A 22,823-nucleotide genomic window follows, 5' to 3' on the forward strand; every position below is an offset into this window, starting at 1 on the left:
TTTTACCTTCGGCGAAGTTAGAAACTTGAATTTTTGATACAATCTATTGTAGCTCTTCTGTTTTGGATCAATGCATGAGGATTCAGTTCTTTTCTACTGACTTCTCTACCCATTTTGTAAATTTTGACTCCGCCCGGCATATATCAAAAACTTTATCCAGTCTTTCTGTGTGGCCATCAAATCTATATCCATATCTAGCGAGCTTACCTTAACCGGAAGTGAACACAGATTTCTTTCTGGTGATTTGTTTTGCCATTTAAAGCTTTAAAATGTCAAAATATTAACCAAACTTGCAGATATTCTAGCGAAGAAACATCTGGATTTGTCTTCCATCTTGAATTTAACTTAGAAACCTGGCCTTTAACAAAGTATTCTGTTTAATTAAAACCACAGGGATCCCACACAAACAACAAAATAAGTCCCACGTGACAAACGAAGTATCTAAAAGTATCTAAAAGAGAGGCTAAAAGAGGCCTCGGTCTTGATAATTTACGATATTGTGCGATAACCGAATTCAATAATTGCTTTATTATACATTTTGTAAACTGGAAAAAAATTAACATGAACTTTAAATTATAGAGACAAGAATTATGAACGCCATGATGTTGCGTGAAAAATGCAAAATTCTCAATTCAGAAATATTTCGAGAATTCTACATAAAATATATGAAAATAAGTTATGTTTACGTGACCAGAACGAGTCAAAACGTCCCCATATAGCCCCCGTCGGTGCAAAGTTTTTACCATCACAAGAGTGATCGCGGGCTCACGCTTTCATACACACCGCCATTTTGAAAATCTTTGTTAAAAACGATCACCAAAATTACACCATAAAAAATAATTGTTTTTAAGACCTTGGAAGCTCAAGCCTACCAGACATTAAATGTGATGGAATGATAAGCCCTTAAGGGGGTTATAGAGGATTTTGTATGGAATACTGAGCTTAAAAACCAAAATGAATGAACGGAAGATCGAGGAAGAAGATCGCCATTGAACGATACGACGTCAAAACCTCACAACTTGAATTTCATTTGAGGGGTCAGATTTCTTTAACAGGTGCTATAGTGGATAGTTTGACCGTGGGCCTCGTACAGATAGATCCATTCTCCCTCCACTTGGGGGATCTTTCTTTTTGTTGGATTTTTTTTTGGTTGAATCAAAGCAGGAAGCTGATATGTCTTGTCCTCATCAAGTTTTTATGAAAAAGATTAATCCAGCAGACTTGAAGATGATGAGAACACAGGTCAGTTAATAATTCCCTGTTGGTAATAATTCCCCTGTTAAGAAAAAGCGTAAGAATTATCCTGTCTCTAGAATTAATTAAGCTTATGGTATTCTATAATTATTGTAAATGTAATAATAGATCCATAAACAACCCTACAGTTGTTAGAAATTATAAGCTAAATTATATCGTTAAGCCTAGACAAGTTGTTTTGTGATCTTGAATCAATCCAATACACGTTTTAAGATCAATATTAAACTGTACTGTGAATTTCTAAAATATATACTTTTTTTAACTAAACAATGCATGTAAAACATTTATTTAGCTTTATCATTAAAATTAAGCAAAGTTAGGATTTATGTTTAAATGAAATTAATATACTGTAAGTAATATATTTGTTGAAAATGTAAAATGTTTAGATATAACTTGACATCTGATTGGTTGGCTAGCATGTCTCTGTTAGTGGTCAGAGAGCTGCATTGGCAAAAAATACTCACATTTTAAAAATAAAAGCAAATATGATGTATGATAAAAGTTCTGCAGGTAGTTGTAGAGCATTCAGAACCAAGGCATTGTCCCCTCTCATGCTCTACAGGTTGACCCCTGCATATTTATTCCACAAAGTATAAGGATCAAGTGTGTGCACAATAAAGCACACACCCCAGCCAATCAGATATTAGTAAGTTTCATATCAGTTATTCTATCTATATTTTGTTTGTCTCATTTTATGATCTGTACTTTTTAGGGATCTTGTAATAAATGTGACAAAAAAGGAAATGATCTGTGGGCATGTCTACAGGTAAGAGGGAAGGACTTGAGCTCCAGGGCCCAGCTCTCGTACGAAGCCTGGATAGCAGATAAATACTTATCCAGTGAATAGAGTAAGTCGATGCTGTTTTCCAATACATTTATCTGCTGGATAAGATTTATCGTTGGATAGCACTATCCAGGCTTCGTACAACCAGGCCTAGATAAGTCAATATTACTATAACAATGTTGCACTGTGTGTCCGTAGCTTTACTGTATTAATTTAAAAAAAACTTACCCTGAATATCCCAGGACCTGATTACAGTCTCTTATAAATTTATAAATTTAATTCAACCATTGCAATGTTTATGATGAAGCACCAGGAAGTTACTGTACATGTAGGTGTCATGGTTTGAAAATGTGTTTAATCAAGAGAGTAATAGGATTTAAGAATTATGAGTAACTGTTTGATTTTGCAGGACTGTTGTTTATATATTGGATGTGGGAAGTGTAACAGAAATCATATAGAGCTTCATAATCAGGTAGATTTTATATTATCATATGATTAAAAGGAAGAAAGGAGGAAAAGAAGAAAGAAAGAAAGAATGAAAAGAAAAAAGAAAGGAAAAAGAAAAAAGGAAAGAAAGAAAAAATATTAAGAAAGAAAGGAAGTAAGAAAGAAAGAAAGGATGAATTAATGAATAAAGAAAGAAAGAAAGATGTCTCTATTCATCAATCGATATCCAACTATCATAAAACTAGCATAAGAATAAGGAGATGTGTGTGGTTGCTGGAATACATATTTAAAATATAAAGTTTTGAGCCAGTAACCTGACACTATGATATATGTATTGTAATAAGGGACGGACCATTAGATTATTGAGGGAGGGGGGGGGGGTTGGGCAATTTATTTTGTGCAGGATTTTTTTACGCCTTGTGGCTGTGCAGGAATTTTATTTTTTTGGACATACTACGGATTTCATCGAAGTGTGGCATGCATTAAAAAATTCGTCTGCGGATTTGCCTATGAGACGCTGTGACTCCGCCCACTTGGAGGTGTGATTTTGTCTGCATTCCTTTCTCGCGAAATGCACAATAAACATAAGCGAACTTGGTTGTGTTTACAGTAGGGGAAAGAGCATAAGTAGTGATTTGAGATCTCTCGTTATATATGAGATTGTTGAAAGTGGTGGGGATATCATAACAGGATTTTCTCCTGGAAAATTTGTAGAAATTGATCGAAAAATGTCCCCCGCCTCCATACTCAACTTTGAACTTGTACCTTCTACTCGCCGCCATAATTTTGAATTGAACGTTGCACGGGAATAGCCGAGAAAGGAATGCAGACAAAATCACACCTCCAAGTGGGAGAAGTCACAAGCATCTTGTAGGCAAATTCGCAGACAAATTTTTTAATGCGTGCCACACTTCGATGAAATCCGTAGTAATTTGGAAATTTTTTCTGGCACTTTTCTTATGCATGAATTTTTTTTCACTCTTTAAAGCTGTGCTTCATTTTTTTTGGGTTTTTGCCCAAGCACCCATCAAAGATCTAATGGTCCGTCCCTAAATAACTTGTTTTCAGGAAACTGACCATCATCTGTGCATAAATCTGGATGATTACAAAGTCTGGTGTTTTAGTTGTCAATCCAGTGTAGATTCCAGTAGTTCGGGCAGTGGCACACCCAGTCCCGAGGAAATGGAAGTAGCAGATGGAAGAGAAAAGACAACCAATTACAAACACAGGGTGAGGACTTGAAAGTTTTACTACATAAAAAAATTTCCCCAAGAAAATTCCCCCCGAAAAATGACATATATTATTGCTATTTTCAAACGAAAGCTCATTGAATAAAGAAAATGAGTCGGTCATATACTGTTAAAGGTTCCTACACTAGTCAAAGTGGCGCTAGACCAAGAGGAACGATGAGTAATGATGACATGTTGTAGCAAGAAAGGGCAGAATTTTCTGGTGACCAACAAGAAGAGTCTACTCATGAAGCACAAGCAAATCCACCAGCAAATGAAAGATATCACTATCAGATAGAGAAATTCTTATCCAGTCAATAAAGTGATGCTGTTATCCAATGAATACTGGATAAGATTTATCCGTCTGATAGAACTATCCTCTTTTCGTACAACCAGGTCCTTTTAGTCCTGTCTAGTTTAATTCCATAGGGATTTCATTAGAAGCGAACAACTTCTGCAACTACTTTCCATATATGAGTTCTTTACTTTTGTATTTCACATCCCAGTTTTATGAACTTCATTGATACCACCTCCTAATTAAGTTAACCATCATGTACAGTACTTAAATTAACAAATAGACATCAGTTTTTTATGTGTCTGTCCTCTTATTGATGATAAATTGTTTCATCACATTGTCAAAGTAGTGTGGATCCACAAGGCGTAGCCGAAAACTGATGTCTATTTGTTTTTTATGATAGAGTACAAACACTATAAGCGTGCAACATAAATACCACTAAATACTGCTAAATTATGCTAATTCTATTGCTTATTCTATTCTATTAATTAGCACTATTTACTACTTCTTTGCTTGCTATATTGGCACCCTTCCTTCTAGATGTACATTTGTATGTGCTTATATAATGATGTTAAAGCATTCAAAACCATTTAGGACTGACTTAAAGAAATGGATCTTTAATTCTCTTTGCACAGAATCATGATATTCTTGATGATGATGATTTTTTGGACTTAGAGCAAGGCCTTAAGCCAAGAGGTGAGGTTGGCATGACTGTTTACACTGTAGATGTATTAGTGTGATCATAATGCCTTATGCCATAATAGTTAGAGTAATGTTCAGGGCTTAAAACAATGGCCTGTTATCTGACAATATTCTGCCAGAATTGGAACTTGTCTGGTCAAATCTTTTTGTCTTGCTGGTTATTTTGACCAGTAGCTTTTAACCAGAAACAAGGTATATATGACTGGTGACTGATTGGCCATTATTTTAAGTGCTGAATTAAACTTGTCTCACAAAAAAAAAAAAAAAATGTAGTACTTAGTAGACACATTTCATTGTTTGCTTTTGCTTTTGACTATTGCTCACTTATTGTACTCTACGATTTTGTTTCACCACAGGTAACCCAAGCTAGTTTTTTTTCACTGGCAAAGTAAAATCTCTATAGTAACATTTCTGTTTGATCTCTAGGATTATGTGGGCTAATGAATATTGGCAATACTTGCTACATGAATGCTGCTCTTCAAGCATTATCCAATTGGTATGTACATGTAATATACATGTGTGTTTTCCCCCAGTTTTACCTAGTACTTATTGATTTGCTTGATTTTCTCTTTCTGGGCTTGCTCGATAAAAATCAAAAAATCATGTTTAAAAAATAAATAAGATAATATTCATAATAATAATGATAATGATAATAATAATATATTTTTTGACATCCTAATATGGAGAGTTGTTGCTGAGTCTTCATCACTCATTACGCTCATTACTCATGATCAGTACTATCTCTACGTCTAATATTATAAGCACGCAACTTGGAACTTACCTGTTGATTTTTATAGATCAAGGATGGGAAACTGTACCCAGAGAAAAAACAAACTTTCAAACAAACCTTTTTTCTTGTGGTATAGGTTTTTATATTTTTCTTTTCAGTTGAAAAAAATTGGGATAGCTTTGGTCGAAATTTCTGTGACTGCCAAGATATTTTTCAACCAAAATTTCCTCTTAGAGTACACCCATATGACAGTCACTGTATGTATTATTCTTTTATCTTACATTTCAGCCCGCCACTGACCCAGTTTTTTTTGGAGTGCAATGGTATGATCAATGAAAACATTAAACATCCAGGTTTATCAAGAAACTTCTACAGTTTAATAAATGAATTGTGGTCTAGAAAGAGGTACTGACAATGCATGAATTAGAGCATGGCGGATGTAGAGGTCATTTAACTATTAATATATCAATAAATATATTTTCCTATTTATTTATGTGTTCATCCATCTATTCATTTGTTTCATCATTATTTTTTTTACATTTTGCATTTCTCCCATTTCTCATTTGTCTTTTTTCTTTCCAGACCCAAATATATCGTCCCATCACAGTTTCTTCGCAGTGTACGGATAGTTAACTCCCAGTTCAGGGGGTATGGACAACAGGTAAGCCATTCACTTTTTTGTTACAAAGAACAAGTATTTTCTATGTGTGGAATGGTGTTAATTATAAGGCCACGCTCTCCCCCAGTTAATTGACAACTACTATACGACAACATTTTTTAACATAAGCATTTTTTAAATCTTTCATTAAGGATGCACAAGAATTCCTGCGATGTATTATGGATCGATTACATGAGGAACTCAAGCAGCCAATCATGAGCTATTCTAGGGTGTCATGTGACACATCTGATGAAAGTGATGAGCCAAACCACCAGGCTAAACGACTGTTGGGCGGGACTTCTGTTCTGGCATGCCGCAGACATGGTAAGCGCTATGGGTTACCTGTGGTTTTTCACAGATTCTTACGTATGGGTTAGGTTGTGGGATAGAAGGGATCTACAAGAGAGTTAGAGAGAGCGATCTGTAACACATATTTTCTCTCTTCTCATTAACCAAGAGGATGTCACATGTCAACATCACATTTATTTACTGGTGAATAACAAAACCGGAAGTATTTCACCGGAAATGTACGCTTTCCTATGTTTTTAGAAAATCTGCAAATAATCAAAAAATAAAATTATGTTTTGTGTTCTTTGATAACTTGTTACATTGTATATACCAGAAAACCTATTGACTGTAACCACTAGAAAGCAGTGTGTTTGTGGTCCCTCGACTAAGATGTTCGCACTGTTTCCCTCGGTCCCAGTAAATACGTTTTAAGTGTTCCATAACCTTAAAATTGTAGGTCAAGACATTGAAATGTTATGCGAAAGCAGTGACGATGGCGACGACTCCAGAGACAAGGACTCCGAAATGCCTCTAGACAAACGAAGGTCAAGTGCTGTTCTGGACACCTCTGATGTCCAAATAGACATTGAAATGGAAGAAGAACAGACAGAAACAGAAAAATCGAAGCACTCAGAAAAATTAATAGCTAATTCATACAGCAATGGAAAATGTGTTCAGGGTACGAAACTTGCAGAGGAAGAGGTCAATAATAAGCCGAGTTTTAGCGATAAGAAACCAGAAAGTGCTGCACTTACGTCTGAAGGCCAAAAAACCAAAGAGAATAAACACATTTATCATGAGGATCATTCAGCAGGTATAGTATCACGTGGCTGGTTTGAAGCTTTGAGAAAAAAGCTACAATCTCCTGCACAATAGAATGTACCACCTAGTATTCTGGAGGACCATCCCCCCTCTCCCCTCTCCCCTCTCCCCCCGTAACAATGTCGTCTTGCATGCATTTTACCATCCAATGGCTTCACAGGCTAGAAAACACCTTAGACCAACATTGCTAGAGGGGAAAGGGGGAAAGTTGCACATTATTTATGCAGAAGATTGTAGGCTTTCTTTTTTGCAATCGGAGACGCGATCACGGTTAACTGCACATCAATCGCGGCCCGATCGCGGTCATGTGACGTGACGTGATACTTTATATTGTGTTGTTGTTTGTACCTGAGCTAGACCAAAATGCACCTTGTTTCATGAAATCAACCTGCTAACAAGAAATGAAATAGCTAACATTTATTTCCTGGTTTTTTTTAACATGTCTTTCAGAAGTCATAAAGAAGACTTCAACATATCGCAGTATCATAATAGACTTGTTCGATGGCAAAGTCCAAAGTTCTGTACAGTGTTTGACTTGTAACAGGGTATGTGTATTCTTGTCCTTTGTATCCCTTTTCATAAAAAAAAGGTCCGCCATGTTGGTTGACATGTCATCCAATATGGCGGTACTGACGTCACACGCAACCCAAGACTCACTTTCCTGTATATTTTTCTACCACGCGCACAGAGGATACAGGATGAAATGCTGCATATTAATCTTCGAAAAAATTATTTGATCATGTGAACAACGTTAATTTTTTAAATTCAAATTTGTTTCAATTCACTTTTAGATTTCTTCGAAAATCGAGACATTCCAAGACCTTTCATTGCCCATTCCAGGTACGTAGATATTGATAGCTCTTTTTACTGTGAAATGCCTTTTTACTGATACGGCCGAGGAGGCAAACACGTAGAAAATTTATAAAACATAATGTGGCGAAGTTATGTTTTCGAATAAATATATTCGCATATTGTTCCATTTACCAGCAAATTCAATTGCTTTTTAGATGTGCTTCCCATCGAGAAGCGTAAAGTTATATAAAAAGACACGCTGACAGCTGTGCAGTCTATACCTTTTCCAATAGTTACCCCCTCGGTATCCCATAATGTTTTGATTAAAACGATAGAATTCAAGATGGCGGCCTTATCCGGGTAAGGAGGCCTATTTGTCGGGGTATGTTTGATTGTTTGCTGGAAGGCATCAAGTAATCGTACGAGCAGTCTTGGGAGTAGCGATTATGCGATTCATTTTAAACGTTTTAATATGAATTCAATATCAATATGAAAACCTTTTTCGGAAAGAAGGACTAAGGAAATCTTTTAATTTTTAAAATTTTCTTTGTTTTTTCTTTTTTTTTTTTTGGTCTTGTTTGTTGTCTCATGATTGAAAAATGGAATTCTATCATCTCGTAGTAGTTCGCATTCTGATAATATTTTGTTGAATGTTAGGCAAAGATGAATTGAATGTGATCCATGCTGCACAATGTTCACCGCTTGCATCTTGTGCGAGAAGAGATGATCTATCTAATGACGAGAAGAGTTGGATGATGTCGATTCTGGATTGGGTTAAACGGTACGAAATATTTCGTAGATACTATAGTAAATTTTTAAGGTATACAAAGATATATATAGATAAAAAGATGAAGGAAGGAAGGAAGGAAGGAAGGAAGGAAGGAAGGAAGGAAGGAAGGAAGGAAGGAATAACTTGCCATTTTTTGTGTCTCTTCAGATGGTTTTATGGCCCACAAGTCACGTTACAGGATTGCCTCTCAGCTTTCTTCTCGGCCGATGAACTTAAAGGTTAGTCAGGTTGTGTGTCATCTTTACCTCTATCTCTATCTTTACCAACACCTCTGCAAGGGCTATCACTATACTCAGGTTGTGTGTCATCTTTACCTCTATCTCTATCTTTACCAACACCTCTGCAAGGGCTATCACTATACTCAGGTTGTGTGTCATCTTTACCTCTATCTCTGTCTTTACCAACACCTCTGCAAGGGCTATCACTATACTCAGGTTGTGTGTCATCTCTACCTCTATCTCTGTCTTTACCAACACCTCTGCAAGGGCTATCTCTATACTCAGGTTGTGTGTCATCTCTACCTCTATCTCTGTCTTTACCAACACCTCTGCAAGGGCTATCACTATACTCAGGTTGTGTGTCATCTTTACCTCTATCTCTGTCTTTACCAACACCTCTGCAAGGGCTATCTCTATACTCAGGTTGTGTGTCATCTCTACCTCTATCTCTATCTTTACCAACACCTCTGCAAGGGCTATCACTATACTCAGGTTGTGTGTCATCTCTACCTCTATCTCTGTCTTTACCAACACCTCTGCAAGGGCTATCTCTATACTCAGGTTGTGTGTCATCTCTACCTCTATCTCTGTCTTTACCAACACCTCTGCAAGGGCTATCTCTATACTAAACTGATGCTTTTGAATTGATTGAGTTTCTTAACATTAAAGTGCTTGTGTGATGCTTTGTTTTATTGCAGGCGATAACATGTACAGTTGTGAAAAATGTAAAAAGTAAGTAATCGTTGTACGAGACATCTTTGCAATGCTCTATCTCGCTGTGAACAAAACCGCGGAATAAGTAAAAGAGACTAAGGAAGGGTCTAGAGGAAATCTGCTTGCGAAATATAAAGAGCAAGGAATGATAAAGGGTTCAATAAAGAGTGGATTAGAATGACAGAAAATATAAAGAAATAGAACAAATGGGAAGACAGGATAAGGGAAATCGAGTGACTTTAACCAGTGGGAGTAAAAGGGAAAAGGGAATATGAGTGGGAAGAGGTACCAGGAAGAATAGACTACAGAGCAGCAAGAAATATTGTGGACGCATTTTAACTAGGAGAGATGCAAGTGATGCAAGTAGATGAAGGCAAATAATGACAGGAGGAAAGAAGCTGAATTTTATGCAGTTTTTCTCATTAGTTGTTGTATCTCAATCAAGGCGTTTCCATGCACCTTCAAAAGTCTTTCTTTTTCTCTTATTATTTTTAATGACATGTTGAGAAATGGTATCAAACTTCCCAAAGTTCTTAAACTTCCCGTTGCCATTCGCATTCAAAAGTCTTTCTTTTTCTTTCTTTTTCTCTCTTTTATTTTTAATAATAGGTTGAGAAATGGTATCAAACTTTGCAAAGTTCTTAAACTTCCCGAGGTAAGTACTGCTATTCACAGATGGTGCTAAATATTTTTTAGGGAAAGATGAGAAGATTGCGTTTCCTAGATTCGAGTCCGTTCAGCTTGTGTGAACAAAAGACTTCAAATTGGAACTGGTACCCAACACCCTCTGGAAGTGAAATCCTTAATTTAGTCCTCAAATATCTTCAAGACTTAGATTCAAATGTCCTGTCTATTTGCATGTACAACTATTTCACATTCCCAGACCACGCGTCATTCATTTCCTAGGGTATAGAGGCTTTGCACCATCATGTCATGGCAGCCAGCCATGACAAGAGTCAGGAAAAATTGAACCGATGAAAGTGATTTACAGGGGAAAGAAATCAGTTTCCCAGGGGAAAAAGTCTAGTATCGTGCCTCCTGTCATGGCTGCCATCACGTGATGGTGCAAAGCCTCTCTATTGGGTAACATTCCTTTTTTTAACGGCTATACATGAAAAGACACATGAATATGGATACCACTCAAATAAAAAATCTTATTCTCAAGAAAATGACACATGATCTGGAATGGGAAAACATTTCTCCCAAGGCAAATTGATGTGTTATTTGCTAATATGCAATCATTTCCCCGTAGATTCTCTGCGTACACCTCAAGAGATTCAAACACGAAATGTACTTCTCATCCAAGATCAGCCATTTTATTTCATTTCCAACGACATCTCTCGACATGAAACATTTTCTCGCCAAAGGTTAGTGTCTGTAAAAATGTACGGTCCACAATCCATAAACACAACGACATCTCTCGACAACGACATCTCTCGACATGAAACATTTTCTCGCCAAAGGTTAGTGCCTGTAAAACATATACGGTCCATAATCCATAGGCACAACGACACATCTCGACAACGACATCTCTCGACATGAAACATTTTCTCGCCAAAGTTTAGTGGCTGTAAAAAATGTACGGTCCACAATCCATAGACACAACGACATCTCTCGACAACGATATCTCTCGACATGAAACATTTTCTCGCCAAAGGTTAGTGCCTGTAAAAATGTACGGTCCACAATCCATAAACACAACGACACATCTCGACAACGACATCTCTCGACATGAAACATTTTCTCGCCAAAGTTTAGTGGCTGTAAAAAATGTACGGTCCACAATCCATAGACACAACGACATCTCTCGACAACGATATCTCTCGACATGAAACATTTTCTCGCCAAAGGTTAGTGCCTGTAAAAATGTACGGTCCACAATCCATAAACACAACGACACATCTCGACAACGACATCTCTCGACATGAAACATTTTCTCGCCAAAGGTTAGTGCCTGTAAAACATATACGGTCCACAATCCATAGACACGACGACACATCTCGACAACGACATCTCTCGACATGAAACATTTTCTCGCCAAAGGTTAGTGCCTGTAAAAATGTACGGTCCACAATCCATAAACACAACGACACATCTCGACAACGACATCTCTCGACATGAAACATTTTCTCGCCAAAGGTTAGTGCCTGTAAAACATATACGGTCCACAATCCATAGACACAACGACATCTCTCGACAACGACATCTCTCGACATGAAACATTTTCTCGCCAAAGTTTAGTGCCTGTAAAAATGTGCGGTCCACAATGCATAAACAAGCTTGTTCTTATTTTTGTAAAAGGCTTAAATTCGGGGACGGGGGCTTACTTTCAGAGGTTCGGAGGTGTAAGGTATTTTTTTCTAAGTATGACAGACGAAACCAAGCAAATAAATAACTTCCCCTTGGAACCACTGATGGATTGTCGGTTCGCATTTATCAGTAACTTATTTCTATTTATTACTATTTACGCCATGTTTAGACTACAGATCCAGTATGTCTCATAAACCTTCCACTACATACGACTTAGTCGCTGTCATATCACACCATGGTAGCGTTGGAGGTAAGGCCTTGTAATAGAGTTCGTATGTGCTTGTAAGAAAAAACAGCTTGGAGAAAGTAGAAGAGGCCTTTTGCAACAACAGGTCATGTGACCCTATCGCCCGTAAAAGGAGACGTTGTGTCAAAATGAACACCAGAAATGGAAACAGCACCTCAATATTAGTAAGAATCCAAAGTTTTAGCTTTTAATGTTGACTATGGGAGAAATGGCATTGAATATAAATCGCATATTTTATAAGGATTGCATGGGAAAATGTGCTCGATGGTAAAGCTTGCTATCCAACACATTTCCCCGATACAAATCCTTATTATTAAAATATTCCATTTTGTATTTAAATGTTACATGTTATGACCTAAGACTTTGCCTTCTTACTAATGTCGAGATGCTTTTTCCATTTCTGGTGTACATTTTGACACAACGTTTCTTTTTATGGGGATTAGGGCCACGTGACCTGTTGTTGCAATAGACCTATTAGTTAGGTCTCTCTTTTCATTCGAGTGTTTTTCTCCGGGTTCTGAGTTTCAACACGCTATATAATTCTAAATCTGTGATTTAGCAGTGCATTGCCTTATATCAGCCCAAAGGCTGCTTCAGAGTTCAAGAAAATGAATGATATATGTAAGGCTTAGGTCAGCTCGAACTTCACTAGAGCTGAACCTAATTGAAACAATGGATGACAAGGTGGTCTTCTTTGATGTCATTAGGTTCGGCTCATGTAAATGATATGTGTAATGCTCAGGTCAAACGTCGAACTTCACAAGAGCAGAACCTAATTGAAACAATGGATGACAAGGCGGTCTTCTTTGATGTCATTAGATTCGGCTCATGTTAATGATATATGTAAGGCTCAGGTCAAACGTTGAACTTCACAAGAGCTGAACCTAATTGAAACAATGGATGAGAAGGTGGTCTTCTTTGATATCATTAGGTTCGGCTCGTGAAGTTCGACGTTTTATAAGCTTAGTCTAAGAGAATATTGAAGTTAGGTTATTATAATAGAAATCAATTTATTTTAGCCGGTCATTATATCGCGTTTGCCAAGAACTACATCAGTAACAAATGGTACGAGTTCAATGACTCCTGGGTCAGTGAAGGTGAGATATGATTTAACTTTCTAAAACTCATAAATATTTGATGAGGAGAAAACGAAGCAAATCACTACTGTGCCGGTGGTTTGGAAATGTGTTCTTAATTTGCATTGAATTTCGTAAACTTTTTATTTTATTTTCTCCGAAAAATATTCATGAGTTTAAGAAGTAATTTGAAACACTTGAGAGAATTCTTCCTCCGATTTCCAAACACCTCAAGGTCAGTTAAAAAAACTCGGCTGCGCCTCGTTTTTTCAAATCACGTTTCGGTGTTTGGAAATCGGAGAACTCTCTCGGCTGTTTGAAATATTACTTATCAGTAGCTTTTACTGGTCGTCACCAATGCCTTCTTGTGGTTCTTCTACGTGCGTCTTACAGGGATATAAAAGGGACTTTAAGATTAGCAAATTCTACGACTGCTATGTAAACTGAAAGTATAAATAACTTCACTTTAAGGTCTGGCGTCTTTAAAGGCTGTCTTTCCTGTCGATGAGTTGGCTTTACTGACAATGTTTTGAATGAAATCTTCAATGAAAACTCTATAGAAAAGTTACTTACACTTCCGGTTGACGTCACCATCGTAGATTTTGCAAATCTTAAAGTCCCTAGTAAAGACGGACGGGGCCTACGGTCTTAAGTCATTGTTCAAGAGGACTTCAAGGTCTAACAATTAGTAGATGTACCTTGTCATTTATTTTAAGGGCCGCTATGTAAGCTACTTTCTGCCCTACCTTTTGTACTGACATTTTCGTTTATCTGTCTGTTCCATATGAATGTTCCTTGTGACTGACGTCTTTGTATCTTGTTTATCACATACAGTGTCTGAATCCTATGTATCGGAAGTGGAGGCTTACGTCCTGTTTTACAGGTATGATAATACACCTCCTCGGCTTGGGCGTAATGTTTTCCCATTTCAGACCATGTGTCATAGTCCATTGAATAGTTTATTTATTATTATTTTTTTGGTAGGCTTGATGGGGCAGGAAAATTGATGGGGTAGTTGGCTGATTGATTGATTGATATCCATTCATGATTGATTGAATAATTGATCCATCATTTATAGGAAAACAAGTGAGATGGCATCCAAAGAAAGGCAGTGGTTATTTAATATGATAAGAAACCCTCAAGTAAGCCTTAGACAAATCTTCATAGACCACTCGTTCTGTTTACGCTTGATTGCTTCCTTGCTTCCTTCTCTTCCCTCCCTTCCTTTCATTCTTTTCCTCTGTCTGTTTAATATTCTTTTATTTGTTTATCTGTATGTTTGTTTGTTCGGTTTTGCAACTGCACATTATTCAGCCTTCTTGGGTGACTTCTTGGCTTCGCTTCGGGGAACGTCGCCGTCTCGGGACCACAAAACACACTTTCCTTTGAATTTAATTCACGTTTTCAAGGGCACTTGAAAAGCTCTTGAATTTTATGATTTTAGCGAAACTCCTTGAAAACTCCTTGAATTTTTGCTTTGATAATTACTTGCATTGTTCTAAAATAGATCTAGTCAGAAAGATCGGAAAATCTGAAAGTCGGTCTTGTGCAACCACCGTGTAAAACCTTGGCATAGTTAGCTGAACATACTTCCATAAATTTCATTTTTGGTTCTTGTATACTTGAATAGTCCTTGAATTTTAAGTGGTTACCTCAGCACGAACCCTGATAACAACTGTCAAAGAACACAAATCAATTGTTTAATCATTTGATTGCCCGTTGAGAGCCGCTGAGAGGCGGGAACATCGAAACTTGTTAACGTTTACGTGATACCCTCTCGCCCACTCAGAGTACCAGAAAAATTGACTTTGACAGCTGGTATAAATAACAATTATTTTACTGGTTGATATTACGCATTTTCAATTACTTGATTATTAATGAAATTATTATTTCCTTCCTTCCTTCATTTAGTCGAGCGTGCAGTGCTTTTATGTATCTAAGTTCTGGTTTACAAAGTTCCAGACATGCGCAGAACCAGGTAAACCAATAGCAGACTTGCAGACCGACTGAGCGGAAGTCAATCTGACTTGAAGCCCATGTTGGGATAGACTCGGTAGTTTTAGTATAAACAAACTAGTTCAAAATCTTAGCAGAACTCGGCAACAATGAATACAAGCCAGAAATAATTTTGAGTTTGTGTCCTTTTAGAAGATGAACATCTGTTCTAATGCGAATAAAAGGACAAAAGACGTAGCCGCCATGTTGGTTGACATCGCAAAAGACACCAAGACCAAATTTCTTTGTCAAACAAAATCAAACAAAATGGCGGCTATGACGTCACATGCACCCGAAGATTGGGTTGTCACTGGTGGACCTATCTTAGCGTAGACCTCTTTACCTTGGCCGTAATGTTTTCTCATTTAAGACCACGTGTCGCTCTCCTTAGAATAAGACTCTCTGTTTGAGTTTTATGCATATTATGATTCTTCTAATGCACAAGCTTTAAATAAAGAAATCATACTTTAGGGAATGACACGTGTTCTAAAATGGGAAAACATGATAAAGAGGTATGTTACAAACTAGCGTTTATGATGACAACTGGTCACGAGCCTCACTTTCAAGCACTTCGAGATGAGTTTGTACCCGCAGAAACAAAGACTGTAATAGACCAGTTTCGAGTTTCAAATTACCGCTGTGTTTCTTGATTACAGACTCATTTACGCAGGTTTAGCCTCGATTTTGTGCAGAATATTCACGTGTTCCAGTCAAGGTCCGTCGAGTTTCAAAGTGTTAATATTGTTGAAGTCCTGCATTCTTTACTTTGCCGTTTATATTTATGAATATTTAAACACTGATACGAGGCTAATCCTTTTTAAATCTGTCTGTAATCAAGGAACACAGCGGTAATTTGGGATTCAAAACTGGTCTTTTCTAGTGAGCATAAACATGGCCGCTGTGTTACAAAAGTCATTTGTCTGATTCGTGCGACATTAGTTACCATACCCTTGCGCACTGCCTCTTGTGTCTCTTATGATTGAGGGAATCCAAAACTATTTTCTTGTTCGTGGAATTTTTTCTATGGGCTGAAACAAGAGAGTATAAATAAGAGAGGGAAACTTCTTAATATCGTGCGCGCAAGACTTGGTTTTAGTGATCAAAATAACAAACGGAGGGAATGCGCGTGCGCAAGTTGATGACGGTTGTAGGGTAAGGCGGAATTTAAACTGCATCCAGTTACTAAGAATAGCCCAACCGGGTATTAACATGGCGCGCGCGATATTAAGAAGTTTCCCTCTCTTATTTATGCTTTCTTGGCTGAAACTAAAACGAAATTCTTTGATTTTCAGGAACCATTACCAATACTGATTTCATTTGTGAACATGGAGGTTAGTGTGCATTGATTTAACAAATTCCGATATTTTTTGTGGCATGTCCTCTCATTAACGATATGACGTCAGCAGTTGGTCAGAATGTTAAGTACTCATAAATGAGTAACAAATTTTGACCAACGTTTGAAGTCATATCGTGGTAAAAAAAATGGACATAGCACAAAGAAGCTGGCTCGGTTCGCGAGTGAATCGTAATTTGTTGGTATGTCTTCTTGTTTACCACGACTCTTGACCAATCAGAAAGCTAGAAAATTTACTTTTCTTGGTATGTCCTCTTATTTACCATGACTCTCGACCAATCAGAAAATGTGAAAATTTAAATTTGTGGTATAAACGGTTATTGTTGCTGCTTTTGAGATTTCCTCCTTTTTGTTCTTTCGTTCATTTCCGCTATCCCAATTCTCTGCTTCCCTTCCTTCCATACTTCCTCTCCTCCACTCTTTCCTTTTTCGTTATTCCTACTTTCGTTATGTTTACTTTTATTGAACCAAAAGAAATCAATCCAAAGAATCATTGTCGAATCAAGGATCTTGTCACTGCTGTTCCAGAAGTCGTATGGACACACATCTATAATCGGTCAGTCAACATCATTGCTTTATTAAACAATTATTCACCGAAGGCGAAGTGAATATCGGGGAATAATATGCGAAACGAAGTTGAGTGTAAATACACAGGTGATTCTTCCAAAAAAAAAAAAAAAGAAAAGAAAAGAAAAGAAAAGAAGATAAAAGACACATTTTTTCCCGGTAACAGCAACAAAGTGGCTGGCCGCCATTTTGGATTATCGCTGAAGGTGATTATCGTGTGATATAGTTTTTCGACCAATCAGCGCGCGAGATATTCAATAATTACCTGTGTATTTATACTAATACCAATATAATATGTTTTACGTCAATCATGCATGAAGTGATTCCTCAGTCTCCCGACTCTTGAGGCTCATGTTTTAGTGTTCAACGGCAGATCTAATAGACCTAATTCTTATTTATGCAATGTTCACCCATTTCAGACCATGTGTCATTCTCTTCAGAATAAGATTTTCATTGTTTGAGTTTTACCCTTATGTATTTGTCTTGTCGTGCGCAAACAATAACCAAAGAAATGATTCTCTTGGGAATGACACGGGGTCCTAAATGAGTAAAAATTGCACCAAGACAAATAAGGTCTAGGAAATTAGACGATTTTTTTACGGAGGGAGTAAAAACGGAGAACCCGGTAAAAACCTTCGGAGCACAGGAGAAAACCAACAAGCAACTCTACTCACATACAAGAGCTAGTTTGGGAATCGAACGAGGTTCGTATTGGTGAAAGATGAGCGCTCTTACCCTGCGCCACCTGAATTCACTTAGGCATGAACCAAACAAAGACGCGTGAAGGTCTCTGCAATATCCACTATTTTGTACAAAATAGCAGCAACTGAAAAGCTGTAATTAGACAATACATCTTTGGTTTTGTTTCATATATATATGGCTTGCACTCTTTGCCAGGATCCGTGTCATCATAGGATTTATTGTTGCATTAGTCTTTTAACAAGGGTTCGACAGAAAAATTACTATTTCTCGTTCCTCAGATACGGCGGAGGCCCCGTGGTGACGCGTTTGGATATCTGCGAACAATGTGAGGTAAGTACGTAATAACCATAATGATCGCTAATCAAGTTTAACCGTATCAGATGTTCATACTGAATTCTATTGTGTTTTGTTCGTAGATACTGATAGAGGAATTAGATAGAAGACGTGACGAAGAAGTTGAGAATTTTAAAAAGGTGTGGCTACTTGTTTTATTCCGTGCCGTCTCTTTGCCTCCTACTCGTCTCATCCCTTCCCTCTCCTTCCTCTCTTCCCTTCCTCCTCAAACCCCCCGCCCCAACAACTTTTTTCGTCTTTCTTTCCCCCTCCTCTCACACACTCATACTCACATTCATCCAATGCTCGTGTTTAGATAACTCGACTTAATGATTCTGACATAACGAGATCTCATTCCTCCATTCACGTACGATTCTTCGACGGAACGTTACGTCATCGCCGCTATGTTGGTTAACGGCACCACAATGGCCGCCACGTTCTTGTCTTTTGACTCTATTGGAAATGCTTGCAACCCATCAATAGCATACTTACCTACATATTCTTCCCTCTTATTCAATAACACGCATAAAGAGATTTTATTATAATGAAAATTCGTAATAAAGAAAAGAGATTTTGACAAGCTGTACCTGTGTGTGTGGATGGGAGGATGGGGCCGGGGGAGGGAGAGAGGTGGCCGCGTGAGGGAGAGAGGTGGCCGAGTGAGAGAGAGAGGGGGCCGCCGTAGGGGTAAAGGGGCCCGGGGTTGGGGAAAAGGGGGCCGTAAGAGAGGGGGCCGGCGTGTTGGTTTGGAGCCTATTTTTTGTCATATGAATAACCATTCTAGTTATTGAGTTTATATTTCAGTTGTTACATCATTGTCTACTTCTAGTTAAACCAACAGTTCCCGGCCGCTGAGAACGTGGATGTGTACTGTATCAGTATGAAGTGGTATAGACAGTGGGAAGCGTTCGTCAAGGGACAGGAGGAAGGTAAATAGCCAAATACAACCTAATATTCTGCATATAAGGAGCTTTCCTATTAGTGAAGCGGTTGTGGAGTATTTGCATTTGACTGACAGCTTGAAAACATCAAAAAGAGTTCTCTCGAAGCCCAAGCAACTGTCCTCATATGGGATAGTTAGTAATATACCCCATACATTGATTTCCTAGAGGAAGTTTTCTGGGGACAAAACATTATAAGCGCACAATGACCTCCCGAGCATCCCGTTAAAATAGTCAAAGCTCACGAAATAACAGCATAATCAATAAGAACGCTTAAACATAGAGCAGTTTCCATATGACTGTGAAGAGGTCGGTACCTTATGCGTGGCGTACCGTGATGTTTTTTAGAATTCTAACTGGCGGATTTTTTTTCTTGCGCAATGTGATTGGGCTGGCGGTGCCATGACCTTGGTCTGGCAAATGCCTTGCCGTGTCACGACCGTGTTCGTGCGGAGAGCTTTTCACAGTCATACGAAATCTGCCTCATTGCAAATTATAATCGTATAATTATTGACGATTAAAGTCAACTCAAATTGAATTATTTTTACAGATCCTCCTGGTCCTATCGATAATCGTAACATAATTACAGTCAGAGATAATACTAGAATATTAAAATCAAGTAAGTAATACATTTTTGTATATCAAAAACATATTTAGCTAGTCCAACCTAGCAACAGTAACTAGGGAGGGCGTATTCGGAGTATTCATTTACCATTTCCCATACATTGGTTCACTGGTCAAATACAAAGCGCTCAAGCGAGGCGCCAAGGTACTTTCAAAGGATTATTCAAATTTGTACCTTGCAACCTCGACTGAATGCTTTGTGTTTGACCAGTGAAGCGATGTATAGAAAATGGTGGACAGTTCCGATTCAGACAAGAGCGAACCAATCACCGTTGCAGCAGTTTTCCCAGTGGAATAAAAATACTGTTCCACAAACAACTACACAGCATCTGTTTTGAAGAGTACTACTAGAATTACGAGGCAATTTTTTTTTTTCGTGCATAACAGTACACTATTGAAACAATTTATAATAAATTTTCCACGATCAGAGTTTTAAATTCTGAGATATTCTAGATAATTTGTTAAGCTTGTGGGACATAGCAACGGTAACTAAGGGGAGTCGGAACCACGAATCACAGCAAAGCCGTTTATTGGTTTAAAGTGAAGTTCAGGTGAAGTTCTTCAATGTGGTATCATTTGTAGATGCAGATTATGGTCAGGTATCGTTGGAGACATGGAACTATCTCAATGGTATCTATGCTGGTGGACCACCATTCGTCCTTGAAGCCGAGACTGAAGAACAAGAAGTATGATAATGCACCAGGACTCCGTCCATTGACCGGGTACGGAAAGTTATCAATAATAGTGTATACACAAATTTCAAAAAAGGTTGTCCGAGCCAAAGTAGATAGGCGATAGGTCATTCCAATACCCATATATACCTGTTTAAGGCGGACGTAAAAGACCCACTGAAGAGGCTGGTGACGACCATCTTCGGTGCCCGTGCTAAACACTACAGGGCACACTGTGATTGGCAAAATGCTGTCGTGGTGTCCTGCCCTCATTGGAAAAGCTAATAAATACAAAAAGACGGAAAGGAAATATGGGCATACAATTACAACTAAACACGAATAATTGAAGCTTTTGAAATGGTTTCCCCGACTGCAAACGACACTGAATATCTCAACCGTATTCTCTGTGTTCTTGAAGAGAATAATAATGAAAAACACCAGTCATTCCAGCTATTCTTGGATCTTTGAATGACCGAAGCTTGTGAAAAGTTACAAGCAAAAAATAAAAACCAGTCCCCAATTGGAATATAAATATAAAACGCGTTAGTTATTGTGTTGCTGGTTGTCGACCTCTTACTAGCAATGTTTTTTTTTATTTGGTGGACTGGAAATCCACAATTTCAAGAGGAAAAGAGACACCTATTTGCAAATTGTCTTGATTTTGATTGGCTAACATTTTCTCTCAGACCAGCTGGCAGTCCAGACAAAAGCTATACATTTGCATTTGTCCTTTACTTTGCCATTGTTCTAAAACATCTCTGTATTTTTCTTTACACAGGTTTTTATCTGTCTAGATCTTGGTCGCGCCCAATCGTCACTCCTTTCACCCCTACTATTTTATCCTTTAGCCACGCATTGAATCCTGTACTCACACTCAATCAACATAAAATGCAATTAATCCGACGTCTACAAACACTCTTAATATTCGTATTAGAATGGCATTCTCATAAAATAATGGTAAATTACAAAATTATTTAAAAACAAATCCCATCAGTGACATTAAATTGCAGTGGACCGACCCTCTCACTTTGGTCGTCCGGTTGAAAACACATGTCAAACCTCTTGGCAATAAGAGAATGTTATATCCTTAAATGCTCCCCATAAAATGCTACCCGGAAGCGGTAACATTGCACTAAACGTTAAGCTATGAAACCAACGCATGTATCTTCCAGGAATTCAGAGGTTTTTGCGCTCCTAATGGTTCTCAGTCGGGCGATCTGCCTTCGATCCCATTCGCTGCTCGAACTCTGCATTGGAGGTTACCTCGGCTCGCCAAATTCCGTGTACAATGAAATCCAGAATATAACGATGATGTCACAGATCTCTCAGTCAAAATAGAACAATATACATGTATATTGCTCAGAGACTAATTTTATAAATTCTCTTTGAATTGCTGATGCACGCCACATCTCTTCTCGCACTCCAAACGCAATCCTAGGTTTGGTGTACTGTGGCGCTGTGGTACTTTCTGTAGGCGAGAAAAAATTGCAGCTCTTATCGAGCAAATTGCTCGTAAATCAGTCATTTGAAAAGGGCAATTTCTTTTTTCAGACTAAATTCAAGAAATTAAAAATCAAACTATTTAAAAGAACGCTTTCGACTAAACGATTAAATGTGTACATTTAACTTACTGATAAAAAGTGTACATTGTTATATATCGATTTGAGTAGTGCTTTAGTTGGTCATGGCCTCCCACGTACAAAATCATGTCGAACTGTTATTAATCCTCGAATAATTTAAGCCAAAAATATCCCGCTATAGGGGACACCTCGAAAAACTCTGCGTCCATTTTCTACGCGTCTTTTGTGTACGTAATCAAAGTGGCAAAACCTTGCAATACAGGCCTAAAACGACACATAGTAAGGAAACTAAACATAGTTTTAAAAAATCGATTTCAAAATAATCGCTACTAAATAAACCTGTCAAAAAATATAATAGTCACGTGATACTTTTTGATCAATTAAAACTTGAAAAGAATAAGAGCAAGTACGTCCGTGTACACATCACAGGGCTCCCAGTCAAATAAAAAAAAATCCCAAATGTACATAAAGATAGCTTTAGCCAGGAAATATTCAGGCCAAGAACAACAGGAATAAACATTCTTATTTAGCTAAAGATGGATCAAGAAGTGATCTTCAAGAACCCGTGTGTTTTTCTTAGCAAACAATTGTATCTTTTACCGTTTTAAGAAAAATTGTGTTCGCCTCTGAAAGTTTCTAGAACAAAACTAGCCCCTGGGTGGCTGGCTGTGCGTTGTATACATTAGCCTGCGTGGCGGCT

General features: G+C 37.8%; 1 protein-coding gene across 1 annotated transcript; it reads left to right on the forward strand.

Annotated features, from left to right (window-relative positions):
* The first annotated feature begins 781 nt into the window (after positions 1-781).
* Positions 782-22,658, forward strand: LOC116308135 (ubiquitin carboxyl-terminal hydrolase 20). Its single transcript, XM_031718510.2, has 30 exons — positions 782-1,242; positions 1,967-2,020; positions 2,448-2,510; positions 3,554-3,715; positions 4,645-4,705; positions 5,138-5,207; positions 5,730-5,846; positions 6,024-6,102; positions 6,252-6,423; positions 6,845-7,201; positions 7,660-7,754; positions 8,001-8,049; positions 8,659-8,782; positions 8,939-9,009; positions 9,708-9,741; positions 10,333-10,378; positions 10,976-11,090; positions 12,203-12,283; positions 13,300-13,377; positions 14,191-14,239; positions 14,435-14,498; positions 15,268-15,334; positions 16,644-16,682; positions 17,180-17,261; positions 18,253-18,304; positions 18,391-18,447; positions 19,137-19,236; positions 19,799-19,867; positions 20,455-20,594; positions 21,322-22,658. The coding sequence occupies exons 1-29, from the start codon at positions 1,174-1,176 to the stop codon at positions 20,562-20,564; spliced, it is 2,586 nt and encodes an 861-aa protein (XP_031574370.2). The 5' UTR covers positions 782-1,173; the 3' UTR covers positions 20,565-20,594; positions 21,322-22,658.
* The last annotated feature ends 165 nt before the right edge of the window (positions 22,659-22,823 follow it).

Source organism: Actinia tenebrosa, unplaced genomic scaffold (assembly GCF_029948245.1).
Source record: "Actinia tenebrosa isolate PJP-AT-01 unplaced genomic scaffold, QUT_ActTen_1.0 PGA_scaffold9__36_contigs__length_13948895, whole genome shotgun sequence".
In the NCBI taxonomy this organism is placed as follows: Eukaryota; Metazoa; Cnidaria; class Anthozoa; order Actiniaria; family Actiniidae; genus Actinia; species Actinia tenebrosa.